We start from the raw sequence: 22551 nt of genomic DNA, 5'->3' as shown, positions 1-22551 counted from the left end.
CCACAATTTTCAAGTGAGGGTCATCTTGTTTTACAGAGTGTTTGTATGGATATTGAAGATGTGCAAGTGGCAAGGATTTTGATTTTCATAAATTTTTGAGAAAATTACAGGTTGTCGAACTTTGCCCATTTTGAGGAAATATTGCATAAAGACTACATGATTTGTACGGTGAACTCCTCCCCAATTTTCAAGTGAGAACCTTATTATTTTACAGAGTGTTTATTTTTGTATTGTAGGTTAGCGTGTGGCAAGGATATTGATGTTCTTCAATTTGTGAGAAAATTACAGGTTGTTGAACTTAGTCAGTTTTGAGGAATTATTACATAGAGAGTACATGATTTGTCTGTTTTTCCTTCCACAGTTTTGAAGTGAGGACCTTGTTATTTTACAGAGTATTTGTATGGGTATGGATGGTGTGCATGCGGCAAGGAGTTTGATTTTTTACATTTATTGAAAAAATTACAGGTTGTTGAACTTTGTTACTTTTCAGGAAATATCGCTTATAGAGTACATCATTGTCTTTTATTTTTCCTTCCTCAGTTTTCAAGTTAGGACCTTCATATTTTACAGAGTATTTGTATGTGTATGGAAGATTTGCGTGTGGCAAGAATTTAGATTTTCTTCAATTTTTCAGAAAATAACAGGTTGATGGACTTAAATTCTTATGTGATACACTGGTTTAATCTAAAAATCCCATACATGACAAGTTTAATATTTGCTTGTAGTGAAATTGAAACCTGAATGAATTTTCTATATAAGCGGTCCATATAAAATCGAGTGATTCTCATTATGAAGAATTGCCTCATGTGGGCACTGTGGTCCACAGGCCTCTTATTTTTCAATATATTTTAAAGACGTAATGTACATTTCTAACGATTTTTTGTTTTGATTTACAAAATGTATGTGCATTTTTGGATTGTACCAAATTTTTCTACGTAGTCAAAATAGGCAACAGTTAAGTGGTTGTCAAATGCCAAAATTTAATTATTTATTGTTGTTGTTTTTTTGTTTTTTGGTGCGCTCTGATATTGTATGTGTTTGAAGGTGATAATGATGTTTACCACATTGTAGTGACTTTGTTTGTTCACTTGTTCTTTTCAGTTCAATTCTGACCTTCATTTGTTCGGCATCCATCTCTCCGTTAACTTTTAGCATATTCTACTTCTTCACCAGAACAAATTGGCCAATTTCAATCAAACTTGGCACAAATCATCCTTGGATGAAGAGGACTCAAGTTTGTTCAAATGAATGGTCATACTCCTTTCAAAGTGAAGATATTAAATCAAAATGCAACGAGAGGTCTATGGTCCTTAACGGTTACCTGAGTATCATGTGCCGATCTGTATATACCGGGTACATGTACATGTATATGTTAGTAAGTAAATTGGTCGTAGTTTCTTCATGCATGATTCATTGTCAAAAATTGGTGAGAAGTGATAATACAGAAGCTCTGATAAATACCGAAACACCATCCCATGTAAATCAAAAATAAAACCCGGTATGTGTCTCCTTATCTGTTCAATTAAACCTCTTAAAAATATCTAATTTGCAATTAAAGAAATCCGACCGATCGCGGTAGCTGAGTGGTAGACAAGTCTCGTTCAACTAGACCCTCGGCTATCTCCGCAAATCTCCGACGAGCAGAGCGTCTGGTAAAGACCCACGATAACGTCAGAACGAGGCTTACCAGAATGTCGTTATTTAATTTGATTGGTTGATTCAACACACCTCCAAAAAACGACTACCGAAGAAATTCGTAATAGATCGAATTTGCTGTTTAGGCTTAAAGATTTACAAATGGACTGTTTAAAAACTGTTGTAAAAATGAAAGAATTTATTTGCTTTTCTACCTACGGAATATGGCAAAACCGTTTTGTAGTCAATTTAAACAAAATTACTTTGGGAGCCAAAAGCGAAAGTACAATTTCCAGCAGACAACGATTTCATTTTTTCTATTGGACAAGTAATAACGATTTCCTCATTAGTATCACTAATGAAGGATCGACTAATTAACATCAAATCACTGATTATGTCAGAGAGAATCAAACCGAAACTGAATTAGCGCTCCCTAACAGTAACAGTTATTATCGAGTCTTTACCCAGGCTATGACTCTCTGCTCGTAGGGGATTTACGGAGACAGTCGAGAGTCTGGTTGCACGAGACTAGCTTCGTAAACCAAGTAAATTGCTCCTTCGCCAAACGCCCAGCAATTAGAAGTGAGAATCCCAGGTCTTTTGGATATGACCATAAATACAGAGGTTCCATATCGCGGTAAGTTTTGGCATGTTAAAGAACCCTAACTCCTATGAACCTGGGAAACGTTTTACAAAAGAACTTACGACTTACGACCAACTTTAAATACTGGAATTTTCCAGTTTATTGTAAGATCATTCACACCAAATGCAATTTTTTTTTAGATGTTGAAATTTAGGCCTCAGAAGTTTTACTTCATTAATTTAAAGTAATATTTGTAAAACACAAGTTAAGACTTGTGACTTTGTCGTAAGTTCTTTTGTAAAACAGGCCCCCGAGTCCTATGCATGGCTATGAACTCGTGGTACTTCACCTACAGCTGTAACATCTTGATATTATCGACGGGACATAAAACAAACCGTGGAACTGCTTACTATTTTCAACAGTTTGTTTTTTAATCAAATGTGGGACACACCGTACGTTACGGTGGTAAATCAGCGTTTGGGTGATGATATGTGAACCGACTCGGATATCTTATCAGATTCTCGAACTATCAACACGAGAATCACTTCCTTCAGCCACATTTTTGTGTCGCATTCAGTTAAAGGTTGGCTCTTTGAGTCTATCTGTACGTCACTTGAAGCGCCGTATCGACTACCACACCAGATGTATCTACTAATAAACGAATAATGAATGAATTCTAAGTTCCCAGATTTTTTTTATTTTTTTTTTATTTTCCATTAAAGTCTTTGTTTTTGTTTTTGTTTTGAACATATTTTATTGATGAAATCAAAAGGATTGGGAACAAGTTCTGACAACTTACAAGTACCTCTCCTAAAATATTACAATATGTCATGCAAGGTAATAATTAACAGGTATAATGTACAATGATTAAACAAATCTACAAGTTTCTTCTATAAATTTATGAACAACTGAAAAAATAGTTATATTAGTTTGCAGAGGTAAATTGATATCACCGCATAATAACAATTTTGTATCAATATTAACCAAGTCAAGCATGAAAAGGCGATTAAAAAGATCATTTCTAGCCCTGGAGTAATTTTTACAAGCAAAAAAGAAATGATATATATCTTCATTAGTATGTCCACATGTACAAAACGGAGAATTTGTAATATTTAATTTATAAAGATCATAATTAAGTATACTTGTATTCAATTTCTAGCATATTATATGAGGACTGCTGGAGTGAGTTGTCATCAGCAAATAATCTACACATTGATAGCATATTTACAGCAACATCATTAACATAAATCAAAAATAGTAAAGGTCCTAAAACAGAACCTTGGGGTACACCAGCAAATATATCAAGTTGTGACGATAAAAGGTCCTTATACATTACTTTTTGTGATCTGTGACATAAGTAGCTTCTGAACCAATGTAAAAGACTACCAGATATACCATAAGTTTGTAATTTGAAAATAAGACCATTATGCCATACTCTATCAAATGCTTTTGATAGGTCACAAAATATCATACAACATGATTTCCCTTCATCAATACTTTGAACAATACTATGATAAGTTTCTAATAATTGATAAACTGTATAATGACCTGGTAAAAATCCAGCTTGATATCGATAAAATAGATCATTACTATGAAAATAATTATATACATGTTTGAAAATAATTCTCTCCAAAATTTTACTAACGCATGATAATAGCGAGACAGGTCTATAATTAGATACTATTGACGGGTCTTCCTTCTTAAAAAGAGGAATGACGTGAGCAATTTTCCAAAAAGATGGGAAAATATTTTCTGACAATGATTTGTTGAATAGCATAGTAAGTGGTTTGATAATGGTAGTTTTTGTTGATTTCAACATTTTATGGCTAATGCTATCTGGGCCAACAGCTTTATTAACTGGGAGTCTACACTATTCATTCAAGTAAAATCAATCATAATATATACATCATTATGGATATATCTCTGATCGGATAGAGATTTTCTTGATATTTTATTTTTATCGCTGAAGGCGGATCCAACATTAGAGGCTGTCTCATTAGATCAGTTGCTCTATGTATTTTGAAAATATGTACTCAAATTTTCTTCATTCCGTTAATTCTACATGCAAAGTCAAGCTATTTTCACAAATAGAAAGTAAGATTGGCTGATACCCCCTCCTATCTAACACAGGCACCCGAAGTATGGACACTACTACTACCCCCCCCCCACCCCCCCGAGACTTTCTATTTTTCTTCTTTTTTTTGCGGCGATAATTTCTCCGAAATGTGTGGATTCCCTGTCTATCCCATCCCAATTTCGATTTATGTAATCGTCTCATGCCTTTTTAAAAGCTTCTACCGGTATAATAAAATACAAGTGTATTTCATTATACCAGTATAATGCCAATCTCAAAAGCTTTAATGGAAAAATTATCATGACTGATCACTAGGTATGAATCTTTCCGTTTTCCATTTTTGTTTAAGAAGCAACTGTCTATGATGTCAAAAAACCTAGTCTTTAATTTATCGTGAGGAATGGTCGTGTACAGTGTTGAAATGGCAAACGATTTGATGTTGTTGATTTGAGAAAAGCTTTACGTTTACAAGTTTACTAAAAGTGTCCATACTTCAGGTGCCTGTGCTATAGTCCTAGTGAAGGACAGAAGTAACCCCCACCCCACCCGTCGTTATGGAAAACAACACATGCCTAAACAATGATAATAATTATAAATGTTTATCGATGATGATATGCGAGTTATACATTACTTCAATCCATAGGCGCCTGGGTCAAGGATATTGCACTATAACCTACATGTATATGTTAACAATGGAGGAAATTCGAACCACGAATGAATATTTCTCTTTGATCTATGGTGTCTCTTTATATATTTTTTTCATGTTCCAGGAATCTTAAATACACGTGTCATTATCACAGAACTCTAATTTATCCACGGTTTTTTTTTAAATGTTTTATCCCACTGATACATAATATATAACGTTATATATTATGAATCAGTGGGATAAGACATTTTTTAAAACGTGGATAAATTAGTGCTGTTGTAGTTTTGCTATTCGAAAAGTTTTTTTACATGCAGAAGTGTGGAGCATGTATTTCCAATTTACATGTACTGTATATATGGTTATTTTCACCCCGTTTTATTTTTGTCTTCTACATTTGCAGACAAGTTTGCCCCGTTTTGTGTAAAAACAGAGAGAACGGTTTCGCCACCTTAAATTCATTCATTGATAACGAGGACAAGAGGGGCAAAAATAAACTGAGGGCGAATATTTCCCTGTATACAGTTCATGTGTATGTCTGACTGTTTTGTAGGATGAACCACGAAGCAACAGAGTTCGGAGGTCTCGTGATTCAAAAGAAGTCACAGACTCCTATTCTTGTGAGTTGTCTCCCTTGTTTGACATTACGCATGCGCATGTTTTACAGTGTTACGTTCTGTCTTTTTATTTTGAATGTTTCCTGCACTCTCAGTAGCATTAAATGATACAACTATGAATAGCAAATTCAAAGTTAATTTTATTAAATGCTGGCAACAATGAACAATCAGCGGTAATTTAGAAATATCAATCAGCAGTTTTATGTCGTGCTTCTACAGGACTTAAAACATCAGTAACCAAACTAGCACACAAACTAACATTATAACAGTGGCACTTGAAGATTCATTAGGAGCACTTTTTAAGTCCACAGTTCTTTATTTCTCTGACAGATTTTCTTCTCTTTTTCTCTTGTATATCCTTCACCAAGACGACCGTGTTTCTGGTGTTTTTAAGTCTCACTCCTTCACTCGTTACATAAGAACTATTTCGGAAGAATAATGAGTTGAATGCTGGATGGTTCTTGGTGGGTATTTCACAGGAACAGTTCACCAAAGCAGTTGAAGGAATTCTGTCGTTTCTTCTTTGCAATTTCTGTAAGACTGCGAGTGTTGTTGGAACGGTTTCTCTTGTTCCCGAACCACTTCTTCACCTGCTCTGCTGTCATGCCTCCCTCGGTTGCAATCAACTCCACAGTGATAGAGTTCGGATACGGGTGATCCAGGTTCTTCTCGTACCAGTCTTCCATGATCTGGATACATTTCTGTGAGAAATTGGCTCGTTGTCTCCGATTTCTTTGAAATGACTTTGATTTCTGGTTCTTGGTGTCTTCCAACAAGCAGAGACTCTGTTCCACCCGATCCATCATCTGGTTGAGTTGGTTGTTGTAATGTAGGTTGAGCACCATATAACGGTCAGGTGGGCATGGATATCTTGTCAGGTTAAGGCGCTCCGTTTCAATTTTTGCTGACTGATTCATGTAGAATTGACACAGCTGTTGAATGTCCTGTGGATAGTCTATGCGCATAGTCTCAAATTTCTGACGAATTTCCTCCTCTCGCCGGAGGATGGTGTTGCTGTGAGGCTTGTATGGCTTTGTAGGGAATTCCACTAACTTTGTTGCTGGATCAGTGATATGTGTTAAAGCTGCACACACCGGGGATGGCTCTCTCACTAAGTCCTCAAGTGACACACTAAATTGACAAGTGGACACACCCACATCGAAGTCAGATGGATTAGAAGACATTGGTGATTGGCTGCGGTTGGTTTGGCTGTAGCAGCAGTCACTAGGCGATCTAGATTCTGAAGGATGTTTTTTCTCACTGGAAGCATCCAGGTAGCTTAAGTCACCGAACTGTAAGGCACGAGATTGAATACCTTTATTGTCAGTGGAATCAGACATATCACTAAACTCCAAAGCATCTGATGAACTGGACACAGAAGAGTTCACGTCAGGGGAGATCACTGTAAAATCCATCTCCTGAGATGAAACCAGTTTTGATGATACTGTAGATTCTGTGGTGTCATTTAGAATATCCACAGGTCCATTTCGTAATGGATTAAAGACATCTCTTAGGCTGTCCAGGTCATCTTCAACATCAGGCAGAATATCGGAGAAACTGTCATCAAGCTCGAGCTCTAGGAAATCGTCGATCCCAATGGTGGGAAGTTTGATGGAAGGAAGATGCAGCAGGGATGGAGAGGTGGGCTTCTGATCCTCCACTGTTATAGGGTTGACAAGCTGGGCACTAATCTCCATTGTGGGAAATCTCTCAGTTCTCTTTCTGACTAACCAGGCTGATAATCAAATTAATCGGAGAATAATTTCGTAATCTGTTACCTTTGATATTTATAGGAAGAGGATGGTGGTGATTTTTTTCTGATTGGATTAATTTCTGGATAAATTATCCATACTGATCTTCTCGATTGGTTCTTGGTAGTCACGTGTTCCCCACTTTTGGTTGTGATTGGATTGTGTGGAGTGATTTCTTTTCCAACTTTATAATTACAGTGAGGAGTGTCGGACTGTTGTTGATGACTTGATCACATGGCTTGTGTTGGTGGTCCCAGAGTGTGAAGTGTTTGGCATATTGAACACCCAGATAATTAAGGTCATTAATTTTGGTCATTAACAGTATTTCAGTTTGTCACTTTTCAGCTTGGGTGAAATACCTGAACTCTTTCATTTATTGATAGTAATCAAAATGTGCTTGATGTGTTCAATCTTGTATTAATATTGATAAACCTTTTATTGAAGAGTATTCCTCTATTTTTTGGGAAATAGTGTTTGAGTTTGTACCTCTATTTTATTCTTGTAATTAACACAGGCACCTGAAGTAGGGATATTATTCCCCCTTTTTTAGATAATTTTTTTTATTTTGCGGTGATAATTTCTCTGAAATGTGTGGATTCCCTGCCTATCTCATCCCTCTTTCAATTTATATAATCGTTTCACGCATTTTGTAAGCTTTAGAGATTGGTCCTCCACCGGTATTATGCCAATCTATAAAGCTTACAAAATGCGTGAAACGATTACATAAATCGAAAGAGGGACGAGATACATGTAGGCAGGGAATCCGCACATTTCGGAGAAATTATCGCCGCAAAAAAAAAATATCAAAAGGGAGAAGAGGGTAATTGGTAAGTAGTATCCATACTTCAGGTACACTGTACCTGTGGTAATTATTCACCCCCCCCCCCCCAAAAAAAAAATTAGGAACTTTATGAAAATTATTGTATGTACAGTAATTTTTTAAGATCATTATTCTAAGATTTGTACCCAAATCATTTATGACTAAATTTATAGCATTAAAAAGAAATGCTGTGGTAATTTGCATATGGAATTCTTTCCAAATTAAGGTAAATGTGTAGATTTTAAATATGCATCCTGGATTAAAATGAACAAATCATTGTTTGATATTGATGAAGATATTTATTTCGGTGCTGTATACATCCCTCCTGAAGGAAGTAAATACTCATCTCCTGATTGTTATGTTGAGATTGAACATGAATTAATCAAGTAAATCGTGTAAATATGTTTTATGGTATATGTATATTTGTGCATACTCTGACCTTATTCTTACTCAAATGTTTATTTAATGCACCTCATGTTCCATATATAATGTGGTTTGAGTGAATAAATGAACTTGAACTTGTACTTTGATACTAGGTATGAGATTACGAGTTTGCTGACTAATTATCTAACGTCTTAAATAAACAAACAATGGTACAGGAATCATGTTCCTAATTGATGTCACTGCTGATCAAAAATGAATTGTTGACAGGTAGATGATTTTGTTTTGATTTACATTTGATGATCTCGTGTCAAGCTAGTGTTTCTGACCAGTGTTAGCAGGTAAATCCAAGCCGAGACTTTACATTCTGGCATAGTGCGGCACGCGCATTTGAAGAGGCTACTTCTTTGGGACCCTTAAAGAATTTTGCTTTATCTCCAACATCCTGGCAATGCACATCTTTTTCTCTTTTTTTTTTTTTTTTTTTTGCATAAATTCCTACCCCCCCCCTCTCTCTCTCTCTCTCTCTCTCTCTCTCTCTCTCTCTCTGAAGTTTTATTGGGGGATGGTATGATACTATTTTTATTAACAAAGTTACTAATACAAAGAAGATTACTCAAAAATCTGTCAACAGATTTAAACATAAGCAACAAACAGATGCTGTTCTTCAAGAGCATGCAGTCAACACAACAAATGATGTGTAACAAGTCACTGTTACAACTTAGTGGTATATCAAACTTAATTCGAGTTTCCTCTGTTTTCATTTATGCGAAAGCTGGGAACAAATGTCAGAGGACTTCAATTTTTCATCAGTCTTGGTATAAATTGAAAACATTGATCAGTATTTTTAATTTACATCACAATTAATAAATGGTATATGTAATGTTAAAAGCAAATGAATTAGTTTGAGACTTAGTAGGTAAAATTATTTTTACTTTGGAGAAAATAACTTATCATGAACAGTTTTACTGAACTTTGTGGAAGATTATTATTATAATTACCCTTTTATCATTATCATTATTATTACCCTTTTCTCAATTTTTAAGAAAGGATTTTAGATAAATGCCTCATGATCATCCGTAGGTATAAAACCAGATACTTGTGTTATATATGTATCTGATGAAACTAAAGGGATGGCCATGGAAATAATATGGAATGGGATAATTTCTCCGAACAATTAGGATTATTTAACCCACCAAGCCGATATTGAATGGGATTAATCCTATCTAACAGTGCACTGGTGTTATCATCCCATATAACACACACAGGGTAATTTTTTCTCCCATGTAAGTAAAATTTCATGGGATAAATTATCCTAAGAATTGTTTTATCCCATAGGATTATGATAGGATTTCTGTAGGAGTTAAAATCTTGTCATTATCTTGTAGGATTTTTGTCTTTGAAGGCTGGTCTCTATTATTATACAAGGATGTGTGAGGCCAACCTTGGACTATGAAATTGCTGTATGATTCCACCATATGCACTTTGATTTTTCTCTATATATATATCATAAAGGGTAGCAAATAGTCCGGGCTTTGCCGTGTTCGTAGTTAATTAAATGTCGTACTGGTAATGTGTCTAATGTCCTCGTCCAATTAAATACCTATGTCAGTAAATGTATTGAATGATGGTACCTGCATTGTCCTTGAGGTTAACTAATGCACTTTCTGCTGTTTAATTTGTGATATGTTTCTAGTCATTAGTATGTATATTCTTATGTAAAGTTTGGACCGCTATTTTAGACCCATCCTACCCCCAGGGGTCATGATTTGAACAAAGTTCGATCTACCCTATCTGGGGATGCTTGTAAATTATGGCCCTGCTGTAAGATTTTTTTTTTTAGAGATATGTCCTATGTATTCCTATGTAAAACTTTTATCCCCTACTGTGGCCCAATCACTACCCCAGGAACCACAATTTGAATACTTTGTCAGGAAATTTCAAACTCATCATACGCCAGGTATTATTGAGAACAAGAGTCTCCCCAAGTAGTGCAGATTCAAGGTTGTTCAAATTCAGGGCCGTAAATTAACCTTCAATTTGGAGGAGGCAGGAAATTAGGCGGGGGTCTGGGGGGCGCCCAGGCCCCCAGACGCTGAGCACATTTTGTGCACACTGAACACGTTTCGTGCAAAATCCTTGATTCTAGGGCCTTCTAAGATGTTACTTGACTAACTCATTCTAAAAGAAAGATTTGGAATGCTTTTTAAGGGAGGTATCATGTTCTTAGTTATTGGAAACAACATACATTCTAATGAACTTTAAATTTTAATTTTTTTTTGGCTCAAAAGTTGGAGGAGGCAACTGCCTCCTCCGCCTCCATGTAATTTACGGCCCTGAAATTATGACCCGGCGGTAGGGTGGGGTCACACTGGCGGAACAAATTTTAACATAGAAATATATTGGGAAACATCCGTAAAACTTTCTTTTCAAAAACAACTGGGCACTCATTAGTAATATCAATATGCAATCATCTCCAGGTAGTGCAAATTCAATTTTGTTCAATTCAGGGGCCTCCTGAGTAGGTTGAGGCAACAGTAGGAGATTAAATTATTATATGGAAATATAGTGGAAATTAATTAGAATAAAGTCTTTTCAAGAGGAACAGGGTCCCACTAAATCATATCAGAATGCAAACGTTCCTAAGTTGTTAGCATTAAAAAAAAATATTTCCCCCAATTCTTAAGTCGGGGGGAGGGGATATTAGTTTCGTCCTGTCTTCCTGAAATATTAACTTTGCTCATATAACGTTTAAATGGTGCATGATATGGCTAGTCATATTTTATATGCACATTTCATGAGACAAGACATTTTTTCAATACCAACGTTTTGACCTTGTGACTTGACCTTGGAGTTTGACCTATTTTTAGAAAACCTAACTTAGACAATATCTTCTGAATTAATGAAGGTATAACTTTCGTATTTTGTTTGTAAATTCCTTATGGCAAGACCTTGCATTTCATACCATGATCTTTGACCTTGGAGTATGACCCAAATTTCAAAACTTTATAACGAAAATTTTAACTTCCTCATAACTTTTGAATCTTTCATGTTTTATGTACTTGTATGTATTCATTGTGACAAGACCTTTCTTTTTGGTACCTAATGTGTTGACTATGGATTTTGACCTACTTTTGGGGAAAATTAATCTAGGCGATATCTCCTGAAACAGTGGCGGATTTAGAGGGGGCGCAGCCGGCGCCCCCCCCCCCCCCCCCCCTCTCCCCCTCTAACATTTTCAAATTTAAGGTAAATCGTGATATCTTGTTTCGGAAGATGTACTAAACGATAAAAGAAGCAATAATTTCTTCCACTCCCGGAGAAATAAATGACAAAATCTTTTGATTTCTTGAATTACTTTATTGGGAGAACTTAATTTTTTCCAAAAACCCCTTAGAATTTGGGTCATTTTATTAATTTTACCTTATTAAAATGATAGAAAATAGTACAAATGACTAGATAGGAGAAATATTTCTAGCCCCATAAAATCTGTAAAATTCAGGAGCTTCCGGGGGCTTCGCCCCCTGGACCCCCACCAGGACTTCGCCCTGGACCCACTGCCTCATAAAGTGCCGCTCTCCGTAACCGCAATTCCTGGATCCGCCCCTGTGAAATGTGTTAGGTGGAGCTTTCATTTTTGTATATAGATTTCTTATGGCAAGACCTTACATACATGTATCCAATCATGATTTTTGACCTTGTATCATGGTTATGTTGGAGCTAGGTTTGGGGCCACTATATGGGGCTAAAGTTTCATGGGAATAAAGATTTAATTCTTTTTTTAATATACAACATCTGAACAACAGCAGGACCAAGGTGACTCAGGTGAGCGATGTGGCTCACGGGGGTCTTGTTTTAATAAATTAGAATATTTTGACAATCTTTGTTTTGTAGTATATTTAAAGTTCTATATATGTCTTCCTAACTTCCCGAGACTAGAAATTTGTAAATCAGAGCTCATTTGCTTTGATGTGAGGATCCCCTAATTACCTGAATGTGTATAAAAATAATGACGTTCGGAATCGAAAAATATATACAATAGGCAATGAATTCACGAAAATTCAGGAAATATATATTTTCAGTTGAACTTTTTGCACATCACAATGGTGTGTGGATCAAAGGGAATATTGGCCGGAACGACGGGTACCTGTGAAAAAAATAGGAGAGGATATGAATAAAACAGACTTGAATCTACATAACTATGCTAATGCTGTAGTATTTAATCATTAGGATGATAAACAATTAGATATTGTTGTAATTGCTCTTTTTAAAAAACCCACTAATGTTACATAAAGATTATTCAATACAATTTCAGGGCATCACCATCTCGATATACGTTTTATTACTGCGTAGACGTGTAAATTACTTTTTGTTTACGATGGATATGGAAAGTATGAGAATTAGCACACTTATAGAAAGTGCCAGACTGGAGAAAAGACTAGATCAATTATGGTGAATTGTAAACAAGATGCTCATATTTATGTAAGGCATGATGAACGTACATGTTTTGTTTTTAATGAAGTCGTTCAAAATTATAAATTCTATAGAACCTTTGTACATTTGAATGTTATTAAAACATTATATATATATAATTCCTCCTGTCCAGCGTTCTCTCACCAGAGGGCGCGTTACACAAGCTTCACATACACCTCTGTCAACGCTTCGAGCTTCGAATCACGTGATATAATCACATGATATAAACAATCTTTCCCTTTAAAAGTTCAGGCAACAGGTGATACATCAGGCTCTTTTCATAGCCAACTGACACTTTAATAAGTGCATATATACCATTTAGCTGTTTGTCTCTTATTTTACAAGTTTTATCGTATTTTTACAGCCTTTCTTACTTTTGATTCCATGTAGTGGTTTGGATTTTTATTTCCATAGTCCTGGTTTCGTAATTTATATTTACTTATTATTTGCTAGTATTTCAGTATGATAATGTTATTTACATTGAGTTTTCAGTTATTACTTACGTAAAACCCCTTTATTGTTAGTCGTTTATAAGCTAGGTCATGTATTGACTTTCCACATGTTTTACTTTTAAAACAGGAAGTGTCATCCATGTTGGCAGTCTTTCCGTAGTACTTTTGATAGCTGTGTTCTAATTGGCTAAGTTAGCCTTAGGATCTTTGATATCTATTGGCGTTTATTTTTGGGCATAGCTAGGGTATTTAAAGCCGTGTTCGTGTAGTTTTCTTCACTTGGTTGGGGATAAGCCTCATGGCACTTTATCTCTGCTTTTAATGCCAACCTCAAGGTACACGGCATTCTAGGTTTCATTTAGCACGTGCTGAGCGAGCACATTATGATTAGAGTTAGGATGTTAGGATTTTTATAGATAAGTTAGGTTCCCTTTCCAAGTCCAGCCTGGTTTTAGGAGATGTGGATAACAGATGTTAATTCTAGAACCACTATTCTTTATTATTTTGCCCTTTATATTTTTGGTGTAGTTCATTTGCTGGGTTAGTTATTTTTAGAGCCCAGACTAGAGATTCAGGGGGCCCGGGTTCGAATCCCGGTCTGGTCCGTTGCATTTTCTCCCTTCCCGTTACACATTTTAAAAATCTCCACCACGTGTATATCCTACATTCATACGCATATTACGAAGTAGTTCCAAATTTATGATCAGAAAACGGCGATTTTAATCAATTTACAGTAAGCATCAATTTGATTGCACCAAAAACATCATAATATGACTAAATATTTAGACCAAAACATAAATGTTGGATCAAAGAAACTTTTACAAGATTTCTGTAAAAAGACGTTGACAGAGGTGTAGTGCGAGGAGCGCACGGAACTCTGGGTAGAGAATGCCTGTCCAGTTGAAATAAATTTTTAAAAAGTGCACTAGCTAATCCTTTCATGAATCAAAATGACGTAAACTGTAAACTCCAGAATTTTGGACCTTTCGCTATCCATGGTTAGACGCTTCAATTCGATTTTGAAAGCTCAGTACAGGTATGAATAGAATAGAATATGATTTTATTTCCAAATTAGGGCCCTCTCGGGCATACAGCATACATGATTATTAACATTTCAATGTGCAAATGACGATAAAAAGAAAAGAAAAAAAACAAGAGTAAAATATGCACTATTAGTATGAGCAATGTTCATACATGAGACATTTGAACATGATAATACTTATTTGTATTATATGTAAGTACCACCGTGTATCCTAATGCAAAACAGTCAGAAATACACATAGGGAAAATATATATATATATATATGTGTGTGTGTGTGTGTGTGTGTGTGTGTGTGTGTGTGTGTGTGTACATAACAACTCTACATGTAATAATAGTAAAGGTAGTATAAGTACATATGATTAACTCCACTGCAATGCAAAAGATACCACGGGACGGTGCATTGGTACTAGATCAACATGTCATGTTTATAATGAGTGCATATGTGCAATATGGTTTCATATGGTTCACACATAATATACAGTAATACTAGTAGTATGAGCTTAGACAATGTACAGAACATGAGATATTACTTGATGTAATATATTTAAGTACCACCGTGTATCCTAATGCAAAACAGTCAGAAATGCACACAGGAAGAAAATCTAACGAGAGGGCTAACTTTCCTTCGATACATACATTTTGAATTTCACAGTGTTATATAATCACTGTATTGACTCTGTTATATAATCACTGTATTGACTCTGTTATATAATCACTGTATTGACTCTGCGGCTGTCTGTCCACCAACATACAATCAATCCAGCAATGAATCTTAACAAATAAATTAATGAATTAAAATTTATCACACTGTGTCTTTGACGGATTATGTCCGTTTTCGGGTATCACTTTAATACAGGGATAACAGCTAGACCTGTATTAGTAATACGGCTTCTTTATTGGGTTTCAAACAGCGGAATCAGTGGAATGCTTCTCCTGATAACAACTAAAAACCAGAGATTATTAAATCTCACACTCTCCTACAAATTCTGGAGATACCAGAGCTTTACGTTCAACACGAGTTGCTTTCCGTTGCTGACCTAATTGCGTTCGTATGTAAATATACACACGCAGTGTTACATGTAGCTATGTTTGACGACAAAGCACATGTGCTCTTGGCCCTTTCGGCGGCCTCTCTCGCGCGCTGGCTGGCCTCTGTCTGGTCCAGTCGTGTAAGGCGTAGCCGTTTCGTTAGGGTTGGGGAAGTGTCGGAATTGAATTTATTTCCAGTGAAGTCTTGCCAAGGGATCCCCCTACAAAAGGCTAGGGCAGAGGTCACGGGACTGGAATCGGACGGACTACACGACAGGTTCTCTCTCTCTCTCTCTCTCTCTCTCTCTCTCTCTCTCTCTCTCATGATAACATTTAAACGTATTGTATTATTTAAGAAATGTTTATTTTGAATGGTCAGCTTGTGTTGTACAAAGGAATTCCTGTAATGCCGCTGACGCTGAATGGTCAGCTAGTATTGTACTGTGGAATTCCTCTAATGCCGGCCAACTGACATATTGCTTCCTGTCACTGATTTAAGTACTAATCAAAGGTTCCTAGCTCTGACTCTTATCCCCGCTTATTATATTGGGACACGTGCAAGGGTAAGAATCGAGAGGCATTGGCGGATCCAGATGGGGGTTCCAGAGTTTGGACCCCCCCCCCTTCTCTGGGACATCTATGTACTTTTTTAGCAGTGTACTAGTAAAGTTAATTTGTAGACAATTATTTTTTCTATCTAAAGATTAAATATTACAAGTCTTTTATCAACTGATGCTGAATGATACACATATTTTTATCGATTTATTGGATATCATCTAGTGCAGCTCTCTGCCCTTTTCCAAATCGCTGGATCCCAGGGCCGTAAGTAGGGTTCTAAATCAGGGGAGGCAGGGGATTGGGGGCCGCCGATTGACTTTACGACTGAAAATGACACTTTTTAAATCCCAATTTATCATGTTTGTGTTTCATTTGTACTATGTAAAGAATCGTAATATGGTGTCAAAGACAAAGGTGCTTGTCTTCATTTTAAACATATATCCTATAATATAACATTTATATAATTTTATTTTCTTTTTTGCCAAAAAATCAGACGAGGCAGTTGCCTCGTCTGCCTCATCGGCAGTTACGGCCCTGGATCCGCCTCTGAGAGGAATCTCTGATTAATTAACTACCAATTTTCCACTTTATATAGATTTAACCAAATGTTAATTGTGTATAATTGTGGCAATTATATGTTTATTAATTGCTAAAGTATGAAGATATACGAAGAAAAATTACATCGGTGGTAGTAGACAGTGGTCATTGTACCAGTAATTACATCGGTGGTAGTAGACAGTGGTCATTGTACCAGTAATTACATCAGTGTTAATAGAAAGTGGTCATTGTACCAGTAATTACATCGGTGGTAGTAGACAGTGGGCATTGTACCAGTAATTACATCGGTGGTAGTAGACAGTAGTAATTGTACCAGTAATTACATCAGTATTAGTAGAAAGTGGTCAATCTCATTGTACCAGTATTACAACGGTGGTAGTAGACAGTGGTCATTGTACCAGTAATTACATCGGTGGTAGTAGACAGTGGTCATTGTACCAGTAATTACATCAGTGTTAATAGAAAGTGGTCATTGTACCAGTAATTACATCGGTGTTAGTAGACAGTGGTCATTGTACCAGTAATTACATCGGTGATAGTAGACAGTGGGCATTGTACCAGTAATTACATCGGTGGTAGTAGACAGTGGTCATTGTACCAGTAACTACATCGGTGGTAGTAGACAGTGGTCATTGTACCAGTAATTACATCAGTGTTAATAGAAAGTGGTCATTGTTCCAGTAATTACATCGGTGGTAGTAGACAGTGGTCACTGTACCAGTAATTACATCGGTGGTAGTAGATAGTGGTCATTGTACCAGTAATTACATCGGTGGTAGTAGACAGTAGTAATTGTACCAGTAATTACATCAGTATTAATAGAAAGTGGTCAGTCTCATTGTACCAGTATTACAACGGTGGTAGTAGACAGTGGTCATTGTACCAGTAGTTACATCGGTGGTAGTGGACAGTGGTCATTGTAGCAGTAATTACATCGGTGGTAGTAGACAGATACTGGTGATTTGAAATGAAAAATATGATGAGTATGATCTCTAATGTTCTTCTCAGAAACCACACGGGTACTATATGATGAGTATGATCTCTAATGTTATTCTCAGAAACCACACGGGTACTATATGTCAATTGAACTTTAGAAATGTTACTCTATCACAGACAGTGGATGTTAGTGAGAGCTAATGGGGACTTCCTCAGCCAACGTCATTATTCAAGAATGGCCCTTGTCCGAGTGTCCAGTCACCGGGGAAACATACACCTGGACGCCCCAGAGCAGCCCACCCTAGTTCTACCCAAAAATCCCCCGGTGGACAAGTCCAGATTTATGATGACAAGGTGGGTATTCTAAGACTCTTCATGTAATGTAAAATCATATTTTCGTGGTTGGATTGATTATTAAACAATGAATGGCGGTATCAGAGATATTGCGGGCGGAAGTAGGAAATTAGGCGCGTCATGCAAATTTTCCTTCAATGTTGGCGACCATCATCCCTCCCAATAATGACAACAAATGTTGAGAAGTGACTAAAGAATCTCTAAGGTACACATTTACAGCCATGCTACATAAAGTGAGACAGCAAAAAAAAGTGGTCTCGTGATTTTTGGATTGGCTGAAAAAAGTCCGGAGTTTTTTGGTTTAAAAAAAAAATGTGTTTCAGTGTATTCGTGCTGTTTGAATATAGCAACGACAGCATATTAGTGTCGTTTGAAAAGAACAGAGAAAATTAAGATTAGCTCGTTAATATCGGTAGAACGATTTTGGAAATCTTCGTAAACTAAAACTTGAGTTTATGCATGCAATACATATATCGCCTGAACTTGACACAAAGTATTCTAGATAGTGTAGATGGGGTTTAAAGGGTCCTGTCTTCTCCAGAGGGGAGATAAACATATAGGACGTGATTTATAGCAGTGTAGATTTAATAAAAACTCTCTGACGGTAGCGGGTCAAATATTGAAACATCATTTCATCGAGTATACGGATACACCGTTACTGTCAGACGATATAGGATTTTAGTTGTATTTTGTTTAGAAAATAGGGCCAATGTTAGGATTCATTTGACATAGACGATTAAGTTAGACATCAGTCAGGTCCCGAAGGGTGGGACCCAGAGCAAGCTGTGAAAGTCAATAACTCTGGGGTAGGATGGGGCCACAGTAGGGGATTAATGATTTATATGGGAATGCATGAGAAATGTCTTCTGAAATTCTTCTAACGATGAATCAAATGACTATATAATCTGCATATGATTTTAAACCGTATATATATGCACGTAGGTTAACTTCAGTTTTTAAAAAAATATTTTTCATTATGGAAATACCAATAGCTGACTCCTGGAGCTTTTTATCAAAAGCTAGACTTGTGCTGAATTACCACACGAACCCAAAAAATACGACAGCGTATTCATGTCAATAGAAAGAGTTTAAGAAAACGCGAAATTTAAGAAAAAACCGTTCATCTGAGTCTTGCGGTAGTCCACATATTATGACCCGCGCTGATCGTGGTTTGTCATTGTGCAAAGTACTGGAATTATTTAAGTAGTTATTATATAACACATCGTCACAAAGTTTTCAAATTGACAAATGGAAACACCACACCATTATTACAGAAAATGTATCCTACAGTACATGTATATAGCTTTCGATATACGATATTTTGGTGAAATTTACCTCCTTTTGGCCGCCATATTGGAGGGCGACTTGCTCAAACTTGTTCATTACGTTACCAATTTCAACTGTATCGCCTATACACTGAGGGGTAATGATAAACCAGAAGCATATACATTAGTTAGAACTTAATTCCACTTATTCACAATTTATTTTGAAACAAATATTTTTGGTTCACAAGTTTGAAATGGGTTACTCAAAGAAAAATCCTTCTCTGGTCTGCACCTTTAACATGGTGGCAAAGGGAATTTCAAATAAGTTTTGATAAGATGACGTCATATGAAAACTATCTATTGCTTTCGTCAATAAACATATGCGTTAAATACGCCGTGGGAGATTATCGTTAAAACAGAAAAAAACGGAGTTATTTTCTTTCACCTGTTATTTGCTTCAGCGTATATTTGTATTACATGTACTTGCCATCTTTGTAGTTCCTCTGTGTTGCAGGGTGTGTACTACTTGCCGCCATTTTTGTAGTTCCTCTGTGTTGCAGGGTGTGTACTACTTGCCGCCATCTTTGTAGTTCCTCTGTGTTGCAGGGTGTGTACTACTTGCCGCCATTAATGTAGTTCCTCTGTGTTGCAGGTACTACTTGCTGACATTTTTGTAGTTCCTCTGTGTTGCAGGTACTACTTGCTGACATTTTTGTAGTTCCTCTGTGTTGCAGGGTTTATATTACTTGCCGCCATTTTTGTAGTTCCTCTGTGTTGTAGGGTGTGGGGACTCCGTGTTCTAGGGATGGACTGCGGTGACGAGGCCGCGCGCTGGTTCCAAAAATACCTGGAGGCAGAAGGTGTACGACTGGTCGTGTCCTCCGGATCTATGCCAAAGAAAGACTCCTCAGAGGAAAGAAAACCGTGGGAAAATCCCGCCCAGCCTGGCGACATGGTATTACACTATATGTAGCACCAGTGATTACCAGTTATATGTAATTAGTGGATTCATGGGACTTGTATTTTGATTTGTGTATATGTGCCGAAATAAGCACTTGAATCTCCATCACCATATGAAATAAAACTGCAAATCGCGAACTCCTATGAACATACCGGTTAACAATTATGACCCTCAACATTTTGGAATTCTTGAAACACATATTATACGAATGCACTGTTTATTATTGATTTTTAATTTTTTATGTATCATTTTCTGATTTTTGTGTGTATTTTAGGCACTGTTTTCTGATTTTGGTGTTTATTATAGGCACTGTTTTATGAATTTGGTGTTTATTTTAGGCACTGTTTTCTGATTTTGGTTTTTATTTTTAGGCACTGTTTTCTGATATTGGTGTGTATTTTAGGCATTGTTTTCTGATATTCGTGTTTATTTTTAGGCACTATTTTCTGATATTCGTGTTTATTTTTAGGCACTATTTTCTGATTTTGGTTTTTATTTTAGGCACTGTTTTCTGAATTTGGTGTTTATTTTAGGCACTGTTTTCTGATATTGGTGTTTATTTTTATAGGCACTATTTTCTGATATTCGTGTTTATTTTTAGGCACTGTTTTCTGATTTTGGTGGATACTTGGTGATGAACGCAGCTTCTTTGAATGCTCTAAATGAACGTCTGGAGAGAAAAGTCACATTCAGAACTTTCCGACCCAACATAGTCATCTCGGGATGCGAATCATTTGCCGAGGTGCGTTTTATAGTCTACTCTAATTACTTAATTACCAATGAATTAATTCGGTTTTTTAGCATATACCCGGTAACGATATATTATTTTGAATCTTTTTTACCTTAAGGACTGTTGGGATGAACTAAGAATCGGAGATACCGATCCAATGTTCTTCAGAATCCTGGATCCCTGCACCAGGTATAGTTGGGGAGGTTGTTGGATAAAATCTACATTAAAATATCCATGCTTTTTTAAAAACTTGTATCTATAAGCTATAAGTGCAAGTGAACTATTCTGAAAACCTGTTGTCCGTCGTCTGTCTACCCTAAACTTTACGCATATTTACTTCGTCTTCAGAACCACTGGGCCAATTTCAACCAAACTTTCCATAAAGGGGTCTTAAAATTCTTTAAATGAAGGGTCACATCCTCTTAAAGGAGAGACAAGTAAACAATAGTAAAAAGATGGTAGCATCTTTTAAAAATCTTTGCCAGAACCACTAGACCGGAAAAGACTAACTTATGTGAAAGCTTCCTTGAAGAATATGGATTCAAATCATGGTTTTGGTGTTATTGTTTTTTCCTTCAGGTATGGAACATGTGGGTGAGGTTGGGGATAAAATCGGTGATAAAAGTTTACATGATGTACATGTATGAATATAGAGGATATAAGACACTTCTATAGTGTGTGGATTCGAATGAGTTAAGTCATGACCCTGTTTGGCTTAGATGGGGGCCATAATTAGGGAGTAAAGAGGATACTTTAAAAAACATTCTATGTACCTCTTGTTTTGATTAGGACATCATATTTCTGTATTTAAAATTAACCATATTGCCACTCTACCAACAGGTGTATTCTAACGACTGTTAACCCGGATACAGGGGAGAGAAACAAGGACAGACAGCCTCTAGAGACTCTCAAACAGTAAGAGTTAGCCGCATGATAAAACTTTGACAATGAAGTCTTGTCTAGGAATTCTAATAGTTGTAAATAATGAAACTACGATTCATTTTCAGATTTCGTTGTTTTCCGCCGTACGGAAGCGACCCAATCTTTGGAGTGAACGCTGCTCTTGACAACACAGGAACCATACAGGTCGGGGACCCCGTGTACGCTCTCCGAAAGTGAGGCTGGGGCGTTCCTAGAGCTTCGCCACAGGTGGCGGAATCTTAGGATTTTATAACCAAGAAATCTGTACAGTATCAGGAGGTCTGAAGAAATGTAGTCATAATCCTATGCCAGGTGTTTTTTATACACGCACGCAATTTATTCGAATACGCGATATATTCAAATACATGTACATTGATATGAATTACCATATTCTGTCTCAGTATTGTATTGTGTGTTTACCTGTATAAAATCATCAGCGTAGGTAGTGACAGTTGATCAAGAACTTTTAATGTAGTTCTGATAACGACCAAGGTGCTTCTTTTAGATAATCGAAAGAAAAAATTTGTACATATAGCATAAAAAATAAAATCACAACTTGAAAAACATAATACTCAATTTTTTATGCCCCCTGAAATGAAGATTCGGGGCATATCATTTTTTTTGCCTGTCCATCAGACTATGACATAGTTTTTTGCTTGTCCATCAGACTGTGACCAAAGACTTTAACCTTGGACATATTTTTTACACCATAAGAAGTAGAGCTTTCATATTTGGTATGTGTATTTCGCGTGGCAAGACCTTGCCATT

The 22551-nt window shown here is 36.5% G+C and overlaps 2 protein-coding genes across 2 annotated transcripts; one reads left to right on the top strand and one right to left on the bottom strand.

Annotated features, from left to right (window-relative positions):
• Positions 1 to 6025: 6025 nt before the first annotated feature.
• LOC125651184 (uncharacterized) lies at positions 6026 to 7249 on the bottom strand. Its single transcript, XM_048879766.2, has one exon. The coding sequence runs from the start codon at positions 7247 to 7249 to the stop codon at positions 6026 to 6028; it is 1224 nt and encodes a 407-aa protein (XP_048735723.1).
• An 8264-nt stretch (positions 7250 to 15513) lies between these two features.
• LOC125650795 (mitochondrial amidoxime-reducing component 1-like) lies at positions 15514 to 22347 on the top strand. The gene is made up of 7 exons (XM_048879315.2): positions 15514 to 15777; positions 17730 to 17906; positions 19952 to 20126; positions 20734 to 20874; positions 20981 to 21051; positions 21703 to 21777; positions 21870 to 22347. Exons 1-7 carry the CDS (start codon positions 15557 to 15559, stop codon positions 21979 to 21981), a joined length of 972 nt encoding a protein of 323 aa, XP_048735272.1. The 5' UTR covers positions 15514 to 15556; the 3' UTR covers positions 21982 to 22347.
• The last annotated feature ends 204 nt before the right edge of the window (positions 22348 to 22551 follow it).

This window comes from Ostrea edulis, chromosome 5 (assembly GCF_947568905.1).
Source record: "Ostrea edulis chromosome 5, xbOstEdul1.1, whole genome shotgun sequence".
NCBI lineage: Eukaryota > Metazoa > Mollusca > Bivalvia > Ostreida > Ostreidae > Ostrea > Ostrea edulis.
This window is presented reverse-complemented; position numbering and strand designations above follow the sequence as displayed.